Raw genomic sequence first — 19998 nt, forward strand, 5'->3', positions numbered from 1 at the left:
TTTCTTCAAAAGCCCTAGTCATGTGCATTTAGTAGAACTCTACTACACCATTAACTTCTTGCTTTCCAAAGTAGTTCTGCCTATTTGCTACCTACAATCAATTGTAAAGTTTTCCTTTGTTTGTTTTGTTTTAAACTGCAGAAATAATTTTTGCCCTAAGATTTAGTGGAGGGTCTATTTAATCAGCCATGATGAGAACTGAACAGATGTTGATCTGCTCTTGGAAGAAGAACAATATCAATACAAATGATATGTTTTCCCTCTACCAGGAAAAGAAGATCAGTCAACATCACATAAAAAAGAAGTGTGAAAATATATGTGCAGTGGGATTCAAACCTATATTCTGTACACAAGCAGAGATTTCACATGCAAAGGAAACCACAGTACTGGCAAAGTCATCATCCTCAGGCAGACAGATGTTTGGGAACTCACTCATGTGTCACCAATGGGGAAATATAGAGAAAATCTAATATTGAAAAAAAATCAAAATGCAATCAACACCTCATATATTATTTCATTATACAGTCTTGTTCATAGGAGACTATTTAGTACCCAAGGCTTTTTTTTTTTTTTTGGCAATAGCATGGTATGCTGTGTCTAGAACACATGACTTCTTTAAACCTCCTAAGAAATACAAAAGTGAAATTAACAATCATGAATATTCTTCTTGCATTTTTTAAATTTTGTTTTTACAGTCTTCTGTTTTAAGAGAAGAATAGAGGAGGTTGTGTAAAGTTAAAAATACGTGCCTTCGAGAGACCATTTAACCCAGGACCAGTGCAAGGAGGGTCTGCTTCTTGTACTATGCCAGCAGCAAGCTCAAACACTGACTTGAAGAGATGAACTCAACAGGATGCTGTCTAATTTCCTTACTCATCATGACTTATACCAATTCCCATAGAATTCATTAACAAAACTCAAAATTAACTCAAGGTTAGCTAACTCTTGTACATACTGTATTCAGACCTTGAGGGCTTGGTTTAAAAGGACATTTTTACACTGAAGCCACTCACATGACTGCAGCTTATGCAGACATATTTATACATGTACAAGCTTCAGTCAGATTAATTCTCTCGGTCACCACTGATATTAACTATGGGATTTAGGAATTCAATTGACTTCAAAATCGTAGGATCATATATATAGAATGATTGAGTGAGGTGCTGGACTTGATGATCCTTGTGGGTCACTTCCATCTCAGGATATTTCTTGATTCTAAGTCTTCAGAAGCTACACAGCATCAACTGCAATCTACTGATCAGTTCCATCTAATGTGTGTGTTTGCTTTAGTGACAGAGAGTACTGGCTAAGCATTACAAGTATAGCCAAGTAAAGTTAGTTACAGAATTACAAAAAGACATGTTTATCACCTGACTTGCTCTAATATAATCTCTGAACAGTAGGAGCTTTTTTAAACGTATATCAAAAGTGATGAACAATATCACTTTTTAAACAGCAGGTACCTATGCATCAAATAAATGCACAATACATTGTAATTTCTCTAATTTTGAAGTATTAACCCAGAAATGTATTATTTGAGCTTTACAGCTAGTAGCCTTCCACCCATCAAAAATCAGTTTTTTAAACAAGCTATAAAAGTGGCATATATCACTTACACCTTCGAAGTATAAATATAAAATATCCTATCCAAGTGATGAAAAAGCATTTGGGAATGGCCTCTACTTTTTTCCATCACTGCAATTTATTCAACTGAAACAATGCAATAATGCTACATTTTCAGAGTTGCTGAAAAAATCAATTTGACATAACAGTAATTCTGGGCACCTATTATTTCCAAACATAAACATGGAGAAAATACTGCAATGTAATTGTTAGAGCTCAAACTATAAAATATTTCGTCAAGCACTGAATAAAGCCTTAGGGAAAATCTAAAGTTTACTTGGGGCACAGGTTGGAAGCTGATATGGCCTGTAAATTCATTTAATTAATAAGTTCAATTAGTTCCTCATTTACATTTTCTTAGGCTGTAATATTTCTTCTTCTTAAGAATACAATAAACAAAACAAACACATCTACTTCTATAAAAGCAAATCAGCACTCAGGTGAAATTTTAATATTAAGTGGTTGCTATTTTCTCCTTCCATTATCAATAGGGGTTTCGGCTTACCTCCTGTTTACTCCAGAGTTTGAGCTGACACCTGTGGCCACCCAGGCTGTACTATGTTTAGCAGCTGTCAGACCTTAATCAACTTTCTACAACGATTTTTCCAGCAGCCTTCCCTGATCCACAGGATCAGGTTTGGCATTTAATCCCACTGGTAAAATATATCTAGATTTAATCTCTACAATGACATTTTCCTTGTTGAATGTCATATTATTACATTTAAGCTACTTTACAATTTTTCTGATCAAAAGACTTTTTTTTTTTCCAAGATATCTACAAGAATAGCTCTTGAAGAAGAATGCTATGGATCATGCTAATTTCACATTGCTAGGTTTAGTTGATACAAAAACACCTTCAGAATGTATAAAGTTTGTTTTTTATTCAGACGTTTTTCAGAAGGTATGCAAGAATAAATTTCAAAATAAAAGGATTAAAAAAAGGAATAGCCATTATCTGTATGATCTTTTGTCTTGAAAAAACAAACAAACAAACAAAAAAAACACCCCTAAAGAGAAATTTCAAGTCTGACTTCATGGCGTTTCTTGCTCTTAGAATTGATAGAAGTAAACATTGGCAAACACGGTCCATTTTTAATTACCTAATCTTTAGTTTAGCCTGTGTTTAAATGGCTTAGGATCATGGAACAAGTTATAGTGAATTAATACCATACTGAGGAGTTTCAAGCTATTAGTGCACAAGTATAATCCTTCACTGTAAAAGTTCTTACACAGTACAGTTAGAAAAAAATCTACTTCAGTCTTCACGTGCAGATCAGGTGTTTGCTTTTGAAGCACATCTCCCAGATGTCCTCTCTTACTGCCCTTTGGTGCACATTTCCAAAATATTTTAGAATGCATGACCTGGATTAATTTTGGGAAAAAATAAACCAGAAGATGCATACCAGGGAGTGCCATTGTACATTCAGTTCACAGGACCAGACTACACGTAACCCACAGTAAAATCCTTGAGACACATACAACACAAACACGAGGTCTTCAGCCACAGCTGTTTCACTGTACACATCTAGTACTGCACTGTATTACTCATTAACATAGACGTAGCCTCTGATTTCCAAAATGAAGAACTACACCACAACCACCCTGAGAACCTGAGAGATGTTACAGTATGACTGGGTGCACTCCAAAAAAGGCTTACACGTCAATAGCTCAGAATTTTCATTTCAGCTATTTCTCTTAGTTAAAGATCTAAAATGCTCAAAACTGGCAGTCCAGGTCATCATTGCAAGGTTGATAGCCTAACATATTTTTATGTAATAAAGTAAGCCATCTTAATCTCTGCACGTCTTGATGATCACATACACAAAACTTGAGTGAAGGGAGAACATAACCAAAAGGCCAAGACTACAGGAGAATTCCCACCTCCTTCTCTAGCAGGTAGCATATACTCCACAGAGAAAAATGAAAAGGAATGAAAGGAGAGAAAAAAAAAAAAAAAAAAAAGGAGAGAACACAGGCAGTACATAGCAGAGCTCTGCATTTCAGACTGCACAGTTTTGAACTTTGAACAAATCCCTGCATACAGAGAAACCTCAAGGCACTTATCTTGCTATTACAAAACTACTATATAATGTACGTATAAAACAGCTTTTTACTTAAGGGGATTGCTCTATTTTTTTGTGTGTGCTTTGTATATAACATTTTTCTGGATTCTATTTTTTTTTCCTCTTCTCAATACATTGCAAATCTCAAAAATTATGCATAAACAACACCAAGCACTCCAGAATCGATTATTTAAGTTTTTCAGCACTTCTTCTATAGATCTTGAAGGCCAACAGCTGCAGTCCTGACAACCATCAACATACTACAAACATTAAATGAATCTTCATCTTTTTGCCATAACAAGTCTTGTAAGTACTGGTCTCTTTACAATTTACCTTTCAGTAATTTCTCTCCCCCTCTCCCTTCTTATTCCTTCCAAGTACCCAACCTCCTTTCACCACACTCTGCTCTCTTTCATTTGTCTGAATCACACCACCTAAAATGTATATTTATTCCTTTGTACCTGTACTAATATTTACTTATCTGAGCAATTAAAGCACAGCTTATTATCCTACAGTATGGACAACATTTTGCAGAACAGACTCAACATAGCCATTCCTTCCGACTTCAAAATCTGTGAAAGTTCGTAATAAGCTTTGTTTTTTTCTTATATCGCTTTTGTTAATAATACTAATTAACTTTTTTTCCCTCCTACTAGGATTTTAATCTTTTTAGCTATCCAGTTCTATTTACATATTCAACGTGGCATTGAAGGGTGAAGAAGAGGAAAATTTGGGACAAGCAAGATTATAGCAACAGGCTTAGGTTATTAAAATGAGCTAGTAACATTAACATTCTCAATATTAGGCCTTATTACTGCAAAGTGAAAAACATTTATTTGGGGATAAATTAATATAAAATGTCATTTATATGTAAATGAGCTTCACAGAGAAGCTTATTTGGGAGTAGCTTACTCATGTAGGAGCAGCATATAAGCAGCATGACAGCAAAAAGAAGCAAAACCACAAACCAAGGTCTAAAAAAATCATGTTGTGCCTCCATATTTTAAATCACGTAGCATAACTGTAAAGATTTACAGTGCTTAGAAAAATTAAAAGAAAATTGAAATAAGAACTGTTCATACCTAGATGACCACTATAGTTCTAGTACATGGAAACACTTATATCATGTTTGTCATGAACTGAGCTGTACAGAAAACACTTTTTTTTTCTGTACAGATATTTTGACTAAGTACTGTTACAGTACACTCTGATACATTTTAACTCAGATTTTATTGCCTTTGTGTAATAAAATGTCTGTCCCTAATTATAAAACCTACATAAATTAACAACAAATATCCACTCCATAAAAGCTGGTTTCCTGACTCTTCTCTTTTCCCATTACCTAAACAATAAGCATTGGTTCAATTGTTTTTCTATCATTCGTAAGTAGTACTTTAATAATTTTATTTTTCCTCCTATTCTCATATCAACGTAAGTCCTCAATTTGCCTTCCTGTCCAATTTGATGAAAGCATTTTGCAACCAGGTGGCAAATCTCAAAGATTGTTTATTTATATATATATATAAATTTTATATACATATATACATATAAATTTTATATATATATATATATATAAGAATATAAATATATATATATATATATATATATAAAATTTATATGTATATAAATAAAAGGGTGGCCAAAGTTGATCACATATGGGAATATATGTAAGCAACAAATTATATAGAAGAGGTAGAAGTGAGCAGCCAAAAGCCGACAAGAAAAAAGCAAATTCTCCAAGATATAATTATGCTTCAAGCACAATGTAGAGCAACAAACATACCACAAAATTATACTCAGCTGAAGAACAACTCTAAGTGCTTCATTCAACAAAATTAAAATATCTCTACTTTGAAATACTCCCCCCTCCCTTTATTTTTGATTGTAAATGTAATACATCTGAGTGCTTTATTATTGCACCATGTGGTTAACTAAAACCGATAAATACAACTATCAGGGAAAATATAGAATTATCAAGAAATACTGCACGCTGAAGAAGCAGTGTATTTCCTAAGACAGTAGGATTTGCACTTCTGCTCTAAGTAAACTCTCTCAGTTAATTTACCATTTTTAAGCACTGAAGATAATGTTTGTAAAGTTCTCTAGCTTCACTCACAATCACGTATTTTGGAAGAAATCATCATCTGTTGTAAAACACTATACTCAATGGAGATGCATCATTAAGGGCTCTAATGGCCTATTCTTACGCTTTTTTCCCCTCTATTTTCTTTCTACATGGGATTTTTTGTTGTTTTTACTCACACTAAGACAAATCAGGAAAAAATAAGCTTTGTATTACTACATAGCAGGTTTTGTTTACTCTTCCTCACATTCACAGCCATATAGAACATATATAGCAATGAAATTTCTCCTGGTGAAGAAACAGTAATATGGGACAGCAATAACAGAAAAAAAAAAATTATAGCACTTCTTAAAGTGATTTAGCAGCTGGAAAGAGGCAGAAACAACTAATAACATGGGACTAAGCTGTTCCCAATACAACACCATGAAGCTTTGCACAAAGTAATGATTACTTCTGAACAAAAGTTTGTGGTACATGAGCTACCACTTCATACAGGACCTCCAGCTAATGCCCTCAAGGCCTGGGTAAAATGGCTAGAAAATTAAACAAACAACTTTGATCTTACCTTTATGCACTCAAAAAGCTATTCTGTGTGCAGGTTTGCCTATGGGGACCACTAACTTCACTTTCACCCTCCCCATATCCTAACGAAGAACTTGCTGGGTTTGGCCTCCATGATGCCTTAACCTTTGTAAGCAGTAACATCTCCCAGGGAATTACCAGCAAAGGCTAGGATTTACTTCTTAATTTTTTGTTTGTTTTCTTATGGTGGAAGGGGTGGTCAAACGCAGGTTGCATACAGAATGCTTAGACCTGTCTAATTTCACCTGGAGATCACCCTTTAATAAGGGAATTCACAGTTGGCTGTTTGAAGGTAGCTCTCCATCTAGAAAGGAATGAAAGGCTGAGTGGGGCTGAGATTTCGCCTTTGTCCTCTAGTAAATGTCAATGAAGTGACAAGTGTCGTCCCTAAAGCAGGGAACCTTTATGATAAATTAGACTTGAGGTTAAAGAATAATCTCAGAAACATATGCAATTTGTCTTTTATTTTTCCTTCAGCTAAATCACCAAGTTCTTTCCAGTTTAATGTTTGTCATGCACGAGGAAAGTTCTCTAAAAGCTCACAGTGACTGGATTTTAAGGAGACAGTAAGAATCAAAGCACTGAATATTGAAGTTTAAAGCATGGTGAAGCCTCGTTACTATTGTTTTCTCAGGAAACAAATCATAGACATTCATTTGTACTTATACACTATCACAGGTTACAGGAAGAAAGTTCATACTACTATTATTTTAGCATAAAACACGGAATACAGAAGGGAGTCAGAATTTAATAGTTAATGACTTAAATCTTTGCTTTTTATTTCAGTAAGTATAAAATAACTCAGTTGGTATACCCTAATCTCTGTGTAAACAGGAGGTATTCACTTTTCCTCATATGTGATTCATTTGACAATTCAAAAGTATCCACAAAAGCAATTAAGCTACACTTACCCTTGTGTGGGTGCGAATATGCATCTTCAATCCATCGTTCTTGCTGAAAGCTTTGTCACAGTAAGGACACTGGTAAGGACGCTCACCTGAAAACAAGAAAAGCATAAGAATCCAGAAATACATGTATGTCCTCAGTTCACGATGGTCTTGCAGCATGGTTATTTGACAAAATTAGGTACTTTTTTTTCTGCTCTTGTCTTCACACTCAATTCAAACAAAAAGAGTTCTAAGAATCTGGAAAATCACCCCCCCCACACAAAAAAAAAAAAAAAAAAAAAAAAGGCCCATGAGGGCACTTTGCAGGACTAGTTCAAAGTATTACTTTTCGGTGCTCATTTTTGTCCTAGCAAGATACGAATATTCAGGGAGAGACTTAAAACAAAAAATGACACAAACAAACAAACAACAACAAAAAAAGAAAGAAAGAAACAGAAGCAAAAACCTACTAGTTTTTTTTGGGAATCCCAAGCACAAACATAGGCTGGGCGGAGAATGGATTGAGAGCAGCTCTGAGGAAAAGACCTGGATAGTCGATGACAAGAAACTCAACATGAGCCGGCAATGTGCACTTGCCCAGAAGGCCAACCATATTCTGGGCTGCATCAAAAGAACCATGGCCAACAGGTCAAGGGAGATGATTCCCTTCCTCTGCTCTCATGAAACCCTACCTAGAGCACTGCAGTCAGCTCTGGGGCCCACAATATGAGAAAGACATGGACCTGTTGGGGAGAGTCCAGATAAGGACCACAAGGATGATCAAAGGGCTGGAATACCTCTCCTGTGACGACAAGCTGAAGGAGTTGGGGTTGTTCAGCCTAGAGAAGAGAAGGCTTCAGGGAGACCTTACAGTGACCTTCCAGTACATAAAGAGGGCATACAAGAAAGACGGGGAGAGACTCTTTGTCAGTGAGTGTAGTGGTAGGACAAGGGTTTTAAACTAAGAGAGGATAGGTTTAGATTAGATATTCAGAAGCAATTCTCGACTCTAAGGGTGGTAAGGCACTGGAACAGGTTGCCCAGAAAAGTTGTGGATGCCCCCATTCTTGGGAGTGTTTAAGGTCAGATTAGACGGTGCTTTGATCAACCTGGTATAGTGGAAGGTGTCCCTGCCCACGTCAGGGGGTGTGGGGGGGGTGGAATTAGATGATCTTTAAGGTCCCTTCCAACCCAACCCAATCTATGATTCCGTTACAGTCTGGGGGTTGGAATCCAGATTAAACATAAAACTCACTCTTTTTTAATGCGACATCTGAACTGCATTAAAAGCTACTTAATATTTTTCTATGAAAGTTTCTGACATTTTTCTGTCACAATTTGTAATTGAAATGAAAGTAGAAGGCTCTTAGCATCTCCCTTGCAGCATCCCATATCTTAAATGTATTTAGTTTAACAGTTCATTAAACTGGTGTCATTTAGCATTTATTTGGCTAATTTTACCAAGCCCAATGTAATATAAATAACAAACTATTCGGATTCACACAATTAAAACTAGTTTGATAATTTGCAATAAGTGCTCAGGCTTTGTAATTCCCCAATGGTGTTTCAATTTTTAACTCTTTAGTTTATGTACTGGAATCTCACTCTATCATCCCCTCTTCCCTATATACAAAGCTTTAAGGGCAAATTGCACGACGTTTCAAATACAAAAACACAATTTAACCGATCAAGTTACCATAACTACTTTTCTACTAACAAATTCAAATTTTTTACCCAAAAATCATAATGCTGAAGGTGTAACAAGCCTGTATAAAATACAGATGAAATAAAGCTCCATCTGACATGTCAATGCACAGAGAACCTTTGCATATACAGAGAGAATTAGCATAGTTCAAGTATCTTGTGAACACTTAAAAACACAAACACTCAATCCCAGAAAAAAAGGTAAGATAAATTATATTTCACAATTAAAAAAATAATATTTCACTGATAAGCCAACAATCTTAGTTTAAGAGAGTGGCAGCAACAGAGATTAACATTTAAAACCCACAGTCCCTTCTGACAGGGATATTAATCTTGACTCAGAGAATTTTATTGTTTTTCTTCATCTTTTCTCTGCATGAGGTGTTCCTACATGATTACTCAGAGGGAAGATACAGGATGTTTTCCTTCTTGTGAACAAGTTGTCAAAGGTTCACAAAAGGTATGTAATGAAGACAGCATACAGAAATAGCTCTTTAGAAGGACCAATTCCAAATACTTTAAGACTGATCAACCAATAGCCAATGCAGTACATAAAATCTCCATATAGTCACAGGGTGTGCAGAGACTTGAGGACAGCAGAGATTAGAAGATGTAATAAGGGGATACAAAATCTCTTCAGTAGAATATTCTATTCTTTTTTCTTACTGTTTAGACAACCCAATGACAGCAACTCAGTAGTAACATATGTGCAAAATTTAAATATTTTTCCCTTTGTACTCTGCCATCTCTCAGTAAGCACAATTATGTGAATTTGGCTTTTATCTTTTTTTTTTTTTTTTTTTTTTTAACAGGAACAATCACCATGTCATAGCTGTGTTTTCACTGAATAGTTTGAAATATAACACTCTATCTCATGACCCTTTATGTCTTTAATCCACACCTTTGTCCTTCAAGCACTCCAGCAGTTGTCAGTGCTCAAATATTTAATTAATTCAGCAGACATTTTTATGTTTTAAGGCTTTTGAATGTAGAAGCTAAAGCTCTCAGCAGTTTGTAAGTAGATGAGTGTTTACAGGCAGGAGTTACACCTTTCCTCCCTCTCTCTGTCCATACCCAAGTCTCTCTAAAAAGAAAGTATTTTGCTTCCAAGGGATGGTTTTGAGTTTGTCTGAAACTCAGTAAACAGATAAACAGCGTCCTTCAGAAATTAACCACGGAGATCATTATACCTGATGAGTACAGTCTTAAGAGCTTTCAGCAGATGCCAGTAGATGGCAACAGTATGACTTCATACCAATATGTTATACCTGAAAAAGACCAGTTTCAAGCAGCTCCACAGATGAAATCATCTAAGAAGGGGGTGCACCTAAGGTGAAGTTACTGATGCTAAAAGATATTGATTAACAGTTATACTATTTGCACTAGTATACATGCATACTATATTTTACTATTCTTACTATATTTTTGTAACATACACATATATATTTTTACATATAAATATATGTAAAATATAGAAACATCTTCATGTTTGGAAGCAATAATAAATCCTTCCAAGGATATCCTACTGAAGTATACCATTGCACCACTTTTTGAATATTATGTCTTTTTACTGGAGACAATTGGAATGAAAGTTTTCAAAATTAGTGTTATTTCACCAAGATTTTTTTTTTTTTATTATTTTACTTATTAAAAAATATGGGTAATGTGGAAAAAAGTCTTAATTCACAGATACATGACTAAGCCTTGTTTCTGACACTTCATATTTGGGAAGTATCTTTAAAAAAGGCTTACCTTCTATGCTATTGTTCACAACTCTGCCATAAAACCACAGTGAGACTATGATATGCAGTCTTCACTAAGACATTTAAACACTAACTTTACTACAACATCAAAATCCAGTAGACATATTAAATGCATCTTGTCCAATCAACATGTCCTAATAAACATTTTTATTACCCTCAAGTTACAGCTGACTGTCACATCCCTGCTGTCCAAGAACAAACTGCTCAACACATTAATGGCACTTCTGCACAAATAACCCCAAATAAATAATCCTTAGATAAATTGCAGTGGATTTAATGTAATTCAAAGTCTAGACATTCTACTTCCAGATTTTGTATGACTAAAAACAAAGCTTTTAACATAATAAAAATAAATGTAACCCTAATACAAGGATTATGAAAAACAATTCCATGATGGAAAACCATATGGGATTTTGATCTGAAAAAATGTCATGATAGAATTGGTATCTTTTTTTTCTCTCAAGTGTATATATCTCTAGTTTGAGATCCTAATACTTATTGGACCTTAATAGAGCATAAAATGTTAATTCTAAAGACCAGATTCTTCCATTCCAATTCAACCTGAGGTGGACACTTTCCTATGAGACATTTGTAATCAAAGGCGCAATAAGGCAATACTTACAGTAAGTTGAGCACCCAGATTTCCCAAACTCAGACACCTCTGAGAGCAAAGCAATTAAGAAACAAAACCAAACACTCATTATTAGTTTTTAGTAGCTAAAGCTATACATTTAAAGACTTTAAGACAAAATAATGCAAATTAGTCCTATATGTTGCCATTTCCACAATACAGTTTGCAGTCCCTGTAGTTAATTTAGCCACAAAAAAAGCTAATTATAAAATCAGGTGGAAACCTGATGGAAGAAAAAAAAGTTATTACTTTGAAACAATGACCTTGACTAAGATCAACAAAATATGTATTTTACAGGAGATAAACACCTTCCTATCAAATGAGAAAAGGTTACTGTATTTCACAGACATGCAATGGAGAAATAGTCCTAATTTGATGAGAGTTTAACAAAAGTCAGAAGAGACCAATGAATGAGACAGAGGCACAAACAAGGTAGTCAACAGCATGCAAAAGTATGCATTTAATGAACTGTTACATTGAGTTTTGGAAGCAGTCTCACAGAGCTGTTTCAAATCTTATATGGCCATTACTTTTATTTCATTCTGTTTAATTTTGTAATTTTGAGTCATATTTACTGTCCCCATGACCACGGCTTGCTTGGTCACTCGTATGAAATTCTCAATTGTTTACACTTCCCTTCCTGTACACACTTTCTTGCTTTCTGACTTTATTGGAACTATTGTATTGAGGGATAAAGAATTTGCATTAGACAGTGAAATTATCAAATGTTTTCCTTTTTCTTTTTTTTTTTTTTTTAAGCACTAATACTTCTTTGCTGAATTAGTTGGGGTATTCAGCACCACTGGTCTAGGTCAACATTCACTAACATCAGGAAAAGACTGCACTGAACATCAGACCACATGTATGTATGAAACTTAAAAGCAATCGTTTTCCTTAAAAAGCAAATAGATAATTATGGCAATATTGTTGTCCCTCAGAATCTTTCCCAGGCCATTTATAATCTTCTAAGTACGGCTTTTTTTCAGACATTGAACTGTAAGGATTACAAAACAATTTATAAAAAAATAATCTCTATATTATTCTAATAAGTCATCTCTGTATTATTCTAATAAGTCTGTGTTTAGAACACTTACGCTAAAGTATAACACCTAACAAGATTGGGGCAGGGGAGAGAGGAAGAAAGGTGAATCCACCACCACACAGCTCTGGTGGAATAAAGACAGCTCACCTGGGGAGGAATTTGGAGGCAAAGGGGCCATCTGGATCACACATGCAACACTCCGTGCCAGGTGATCAACAGGGCAGCCCCGAAAAGGAATTGCAAGAGTGCTTTTTTAGTCAGGGATAATCTAGGGTGATGACAGCATTCAACAGCAAGTAAGGATGGGCAAAAGGTTAACGGATATAACAAAATTATAATCTGTGACATATGCTTTGGAACATTATCTGTTCACATAGAGCACTTGACAACTTTACACATCTATCCTCAGCCGCTGGTGCTCTGTATATGGAGTTCCCATCAAAGAAAAGGAGTTTTGTGTCCTTAACTGTATAGAAGTTCAGTTAAATGTATTATACAAATATGTACATGCACAGAGACAAAGAAACCTAAAATACACAGAACTGAATTTCTTCTAAATGAAATTAACTTCATTAGGAATTAAGACTAAGTTACATACAAACTCAAAAAAACAAATGACTTTGACAGATCTTGAAGCAGAAAATGCCAGAAAACTAGTTATTGAAAGAAGATTAAATATCTACACTTTAAGAAAATATTCAGTAAATTTAATCACCTTTGTGCTGCACAGCATGTCAAATTGACCTTTGAGAAGACAAACACTTCCTCAGAGTAATAAATTTCCTCTTGTAGAGAGGTGGCTGTTTTCTAGATACAGAGCAGCATTTTCAAAAAGTATTTAATACCCTTAAGCATTAAGGTCTTTTAATGCTTAAGTTCTCTTAAGGAATTTTTATAATTTTAACCAGAGATATTAGGAATGGAAAATAATGGTGCAGTAATGAAGAAGTTTGGCTGACTGCAGCAGCTAGCTGTTCTCTTTACAAGCCAAACCACTAATCTGGACTAGACAAACACAGTGATCTGGCCTACACAAAACTCTGGCCTGCCTGACTTTCAGCCATTAAACTTAACACTCAAAATAAGTCTTTTAAAAGTACGAAAGCACCTACACACGCATAGCTTTCTCATGCCAAGAACTAAATAACTTCACGATTTGAAAGATAAAATACTTGTGGATGTCAGCTGAGACAAGACCCAGAAACACCAAATACACCTGTAATTCTACACTCAAAGTCAACCAGATAAAGAAGGGGATAGGATTCTCTGATTGGTATGAGAATAGTCCTGTGCAGACTACAATTATTGCCTGAGATAAACAGAAATCAGTACTCAGGTACAGGTCAATTAGAGCTATTTCTTCACATTCTTCATTTTAAATGACATTCAAACTTGGCAGACTCTGAAGATGAGATCAAATATTTCTGTTTTTCTTCTCTGATGATTAATAACACTAAAGCCTGTGTACTTCTGAATGCTTCCTAACCAATATCCAATACTTGTGCACTTCATAGACACAAGGGAGAACTAGAATTTCTTTTATGTGATTCAACCAAATGCATTTTCCAGTCACTAGCTATGGTCACGTTTAATAAGGAGAAAACAACAACAAACTTAATGCTATTCTTTTTAAAATAAAACCAGATTGCTTTAACAAATGTTGTCTTTCAATACTCTCTCATAAGTACTTTTTATTCTTTGAGACAGAGAAGCAATATTTTCACAGTCGAGAAGATTTCTTTAGAAGTTTTAGTTTTACTCAGAATTCAGATTAGCAGTAGTTAGACCTGCAGTCAAAATATTTGTCTGGCCTATCATGATTATCATATACTTGAGGTTTTAGCTATTCGTAACAGAACAAATCATAAAGACTAGTAAACAACTTTATCAAATACAAAAGTTATTATCTTTACTCCTAACTATACCTGTATTACCTACAGAGGTAATACAGTCTTACCAGTTGCATATTGGTATTAAGAATTTTAGTCACAAATAAAAACTCCACAGGCTTAATTTAAAAAATAAAGCAATTTGATTCTTTGCATCTGTCACTGGAATTAAGCAATTTGCCTTCCCTATGAATGGAGCATTAACATCTATGACTTAAGGTCAACCAAATCTTTTAAAGTATATATATTAATCAATCAGTTATGTGGTGTAATTTATCTAAAGATGTCACTAGCATTCAAATAATCTATCCATTATAAGAACATTTATCCATTCATGGGAGCAGACAACAAGAAGCTGACAGTTGCATGAAACTTCACAGGTACTTTTAAAGATTTAACTGTTGTCTGGAGATAAATATGACAATGATGTATAAACTGAAAGGCTCAGAAATGCAGAATCCTCACCTTTGAGGTCTTATGCAAGCTCCTTTTTAAATTCAGTAGATAAAAGAGTGATCATCTAGAAGTTATCAAATAGAAACAATCTATCTGCAGTCATTTGCAAGCTGTTCTCTGACTAGATACAGATACATTTTTTCACATACTTCATCGTGATATGATAGGAAGTTCCTCAAAGCTTCCCTTTTATCTTTTTTATTTAATATAAATTATTTAGAGGCAGTAAGTATATAAAGAGGTAATAAATGTATACATACAAAAGACCAGATCATTTTCTAGAATGATTATTTGTAAACATATCTTATGTACGCTAATGAACAGTCATCTGCATACCTACTACAATTTTGGAGGCATGTATTACACAGCAATAAGCAGGAATCACTTGAATTCATTCCTTCCTTGAATTCATTACTTCCTTTGACTATTTTCATGTATTTTAATTTCATAGATGATTGAGCTATTGTTAATAAGCACAGATTTTGATTTTTAACTTCACGATTAATATTTGGTTTGGTTACTCAGGAATTTTGACACGAGTGCAAAATTTGGAACTAGGTTTTTTACAGTTGTACTTTAAATATGATTTTAAATATGTTCAAATGCCTAATTAATCAAATTGCACAAGTGTGACTACAATGGCAAAGCCAGGACTATTATATCAGGCTCTCAATGCAGAGGAAGACACGTTTTAAGAAGGTAATCAGCACCTAAAGTTACAGGGGACAAGTATGATAAAATATTTTCATGAGCTTACAAAACAGTACTTAGTTGTGGAAATGGAAACTGAAAAACGTAAGCCTAGCTATGTTGACACAAATGATATGGAAGCTGATGGTCTGAATGATTTTTGTTTGTTTGTTTAACGTAATTTCACAGTATCATCTTAAGTTCATGGATATGGAAGTAAATTTCCAAAGAACATTCTCAACTCTTCCTTAAAAGGAAAGCTTCTTTTCCACATAACAGAGAGCATAACATTAAAGAATGGCACATTAAGTAATGGCTGTAAAATGGCGTAGAATAAAAACATAAACCCTTTCAGAAAACATTTAAGACCTGTGAAGTTATAGTTATTTTATAGTCTTTTTATCAGATTGTCTAAATGTGATAGACACAAAACAAAGTTACATGTCCTTGAGTTTTAATCTATGTCTGTATGCACAAGCATTTTCTGAATGACATGCATGAGCATCAGTGGTACCTCACCAATACCTGTGTAATGAAGTAGGAAAAAGATTGCATGGAAAGGACAGAGTTACATTTAAAACAGACTCACTTTCCTTTTCGCAAAAATAAAAGAATGTGCAAATATGAACTACTTCATCCCAACATTCATTGTTCCACAACTTGATGTGATACATACCAAAGATGGAAGGGATTATGATACAAATAATTACAAAAGAAACAAGACCGGTATCAGGCAGATAAAAAAACATGTATACATATTACATAGGCAAAACAATTATATATGTACACACACACAAACGTACACACAAGACATCAATTAATAGTTTTAAATACCTATGCATAAGTCAACTGCAAAGCTGCACAAACCACAGCCAGTAAGCGTTAACACTGAAAGCTGCTTGAAACTTTAGGCAAGTAATTAACCTCTTGGCCCACAGTCTTCAATCCCAAGAAACAGTCCATAGAACTTCTTTTACAATTTATGAACAAGCCAAGGAATTTATATCGCAGTCAGAGGATTCTTTTGCTGAATTAACCTCAGCTCCCTCTGACCCTAAGAAGTCGTAAACCAACAGGATACAGCAGAGGGAGAATGTGCTATAGTGTTTCAGCTGACCTACAGAGAGCTGTCTCTGTCATTCTAAGGCTAGAACCCCAGATGATGAATTACAGAGCAATATACTAGGTTCAGATGCAAACATCAACCCCTTCCCTCTTATACATGCACATGCAGACATGTTCACTCACCCCAAACCAGCTCAGTTTCTGCAAAAGGCCAAGTATTGTTAGGGCTCATTTACAGAGTCTTATTCTAAGATAAAAGAGGGAATAAAACTGCTTATTGAAGAAGCATGCATGCATCTGTGAGTAGCAGTATTTAAGAACATGTGCTGCATATTGAATAAAAGCTTCTTTTTGTATATGAAATATTAAGCATATCAAAATTACATGTCCAAAGCAGAACGAATAGGATACACAAGAATCTTAGCTTTTATAAAGGACGTATAAATAATAATAATAATAATAAAAAAAAAAAAAAGATAAAAATCGATGCACAATTCTTTGCAAAAGTACTCTGCAGGGCCTTATTTTGTAAATACAGAGCAAAGCCTCTTATACAAAGTAGCTAATAAAGGCTAGCCGACCACATGCACAGCAAATACACTAACACAAACATCTGCACCAGGACCTGAAACCTAATCTCTTAAAACATGAAGTTTCCTGCAATATTTATGCTTATGGTGTACCATTTAGTTGCACTGAAAATTTGGTCACAGCTGAAGGCTTATTCAAAACATGAATCAACTCTTGCAAATGGACAGTTGTTGCTTGGTTGGTTGGTTCACTTCTAGCTCAGAATTAGAAATGATACTTTAAAGTCTGACCAAAAAAAAAAAAAAAAAAAAAGAGAGAAAAGGTGGCCACATTTTTAAACTGATTAATTCAAAACCACTGAATTTATTCAATATCAAGAGCACGAAGTATTCAACACTGCGACATTTCAAAACCAAACATCTATCACTAAATAATGCAAGTTCGTGGCTCCACTGTTTGATGAACTCAAGATTTCTCAGAAAACGCTTGAAAAGTTTTCAAGGACTTTCACAACACAGTGAACTTTAAAAGGCATCAAATCAGCACTCAGCTTTTTGTACTATTTCCAAATAACATGGATTCCCTTCATCAACTACCCTTACTTTCTCTTGAAATGATGCAAACTAACCCTCAGAAAGTTGTGCCCATTCTTAATCAGGCCCACTGAATACAGCTCAGCTTTTCCACACTGAACAGCAATTTCCTCTGGTGGTTGGTCTGCATGTATTATGATCTTGAACAACTTAGCTGAAGTCTGTAGTCACAGCACAAGTCAAAACCATCCCTCCTGAAATGCAACATAAATCTAACAATCTAATTATGCATTTTCTCTCTAAACCTAGTATAAGGTATTGCACCATGTAACTTAGCAAATTTTTTAACCACAAAGAAGTCACTTCTGTCTGTCCCCATTTTCCCACCTTTCATTGGGATAATCAAGAAACAGTCAGGAACTGTAAGAGAATGACATTCCCCCCCCAAAAAAAAAAAATTTGCAGATTTGTGATTTGCAAATCACAAATCCTTCCATCAAAAACATCGACATCACCATAGCAACTGGAAGGATCAAAGTTTATCACACAGACCATTATAAATGTATTTAATAAGACATTCTTTCCGAATTTGTAACTATCTTTAAAAAGGGTACTGCAAGATTGTTGAATAAAGAAGCCTTGAAAATTTCCTTCTGCAGTGAGATTCTTTCATAAGCTCTTTTAACAGTGCACATTCTGTTAACTCCAGCCTGTACCATCTCCTGGCCAGGCACCTTCTCCAGCCATATTCAATTTACAAACGTACTGGAAAACTTCAGTGCCTTTCTACTTGAAGTAAATTCAAAATGCCATTGTACTATTTCTTGCATAATAATGGCTAAAAATGTTGCAAGTCTCTGCCCTCAAGGTTAGAGGTCTCTGGTGTGTGGTTTCACAGAACTCACCTCATTCGCCTTTCCTATTTTTGGGAAAACCAGCTTGAGAGAGCTGAAACATTAAATGCAACTGGTAGCAGCACATGTGTGAAAAGCATTTTCACTCAGACAGCTATAAAACATTTTCCCAAAAGCCATCTGCACTATCAGCTTGAAAAACTAAGGCCTCTCTGCACTGTGCAAATTGATGTAGTTTCAGAAAAAGGCCCATGAAGTAAAAAAAAAAAAAAAAAAAAAAAAAAAAAAAAAAAGCACCCCACTACTAAAAGCAATAAAGCAGACTTGCCTGCAAAACACATTGGAATGTGAATCCAGAGATTTTATTGCAGAATTAGAGTAACATTTTGATATTCCCTTAAGCATTGGAAAATCTATAACAATCCTAATTTTTCATGGAAGTCTAGTATGCAAAAATAGAAGATTAAAGAATAACATAGTATCCTCATGAGATGGTAAGGTGAAGGTAAAGAAATATCCATAAACAAAATAATCTTCTGAAAAAAGTTAACACAATAAAAAAGTAGGCAGTCATAGACCCAGAAGTCTGTATTGCTGTGCTGAGTAACTAACACTATCAAATTGCTTTCTTTGTACTCCCACCTATGCATTTCTTTAAAGTACAGCCTAGGTTAGGAACAGGTTGGTCCTTCCAACAGGCACATTTCCCCAAGGATTCTCTCAGTCTTCATACGACATGCTCCATGAGTGAGATTTTTGTTTTGTTTTTTTTTCCCTCCTCTGCATCTTGAGAAAGTGACAAAAAAAGAGCAAATTCCATCTTAGGGGACAGAAGACTGAAGAGAAAGACATAGCAGGTGAGATTGTGCAGGAAGGAGTTTGAAAGGGTTGAGAAGATGGAGATGTAGGTGGAGAAAGAACAAAAATAAAGAGGAGGAATGCACAGAAGAGAACTGTTGTATTGTGATTGTGTCTTAGCAGCTTGGACCTTCAGTGTCTTTTGTGCCTATGATCACACTACATGCTAACTACCTGCACAGAACACTTATACACAAGCTTATATGCACATATTAAACAACTGCTATGAGGAGAAAAGATTCCAAACATGGAACTTAGCAAAGAAGAGGAGCTAAAGTTTGGCCATTTATCCTGACAACAGGACTGTGAAATTTGCTATTAGCTGGGGCAGTCAAATCTAAAACTGTAAAATATTTCAAACTAGTAAAGACCTGTAATCTCAACAGGCAGTCCTAATAGACTGAAGTGATTAAGACTTGCCAAACATAGAGGAAAGCCAAATGATTAGAAACCCCAATTCTATCATCTCCCCACAAACCAAATTTGCTTATGTGGAGTGAATGAAACGTCACAGGAAGACTCTTTGTAAACTGATGCTTTGGCTGCCAAAAGGAGATCGATACCATTTTATGTTGGAAACAAATCATCACAAAGAAACCCCTTTCAATTACCTGCCATTTATTTGAAAAGAAAACACAAGCTCAGAAAATGAAACCTATCTAAATGACAACATGACTAATTTATTTTCAGTGATTTTACAGAAGCACATATGTAACGAATAGTAGGGAAAAAGTAGTGCAATCA

At 34.9% G+C, this 19998-nt stretch overlaps 1 protein-coding gene across 4 annotated transcripts in view; it reads right to left on the reverse strand.

The window, feature by feature from the left end:
* PRDM5 (PR/SET domain 5) overlaps positions 1-19998 on the reverse strand; it is an 86728-nt gene that overhangs the window by 11461 nt on the left and 55269 nt on the right. For all 4 annotated transcript variants that reach the window (XM_084518784.1, XM_084518785.1, XM_084518783.1 and 1 more), the window contains exon 14: positions 7263-7348. In XM_084518784.1, coding sequence (XP_084374910.1) covers positions 7263-7348 — 86 coding nt within the window. The remainder of the gene's footprint in view (positions 1-7262; positions 7349-19998) is intronic.

The sequence above is a fragment of the Aythya ferina genome (assembly GCF_964211825.1).
Source record: "Aythya ferina genome assembly, chromosome: 4".
NCBI classification, from domain to species: Eukaryota; Metazoa; Chordata; class Aves; order Anseriformes; family Anatidae; genus Aythya; species Aythya ferina.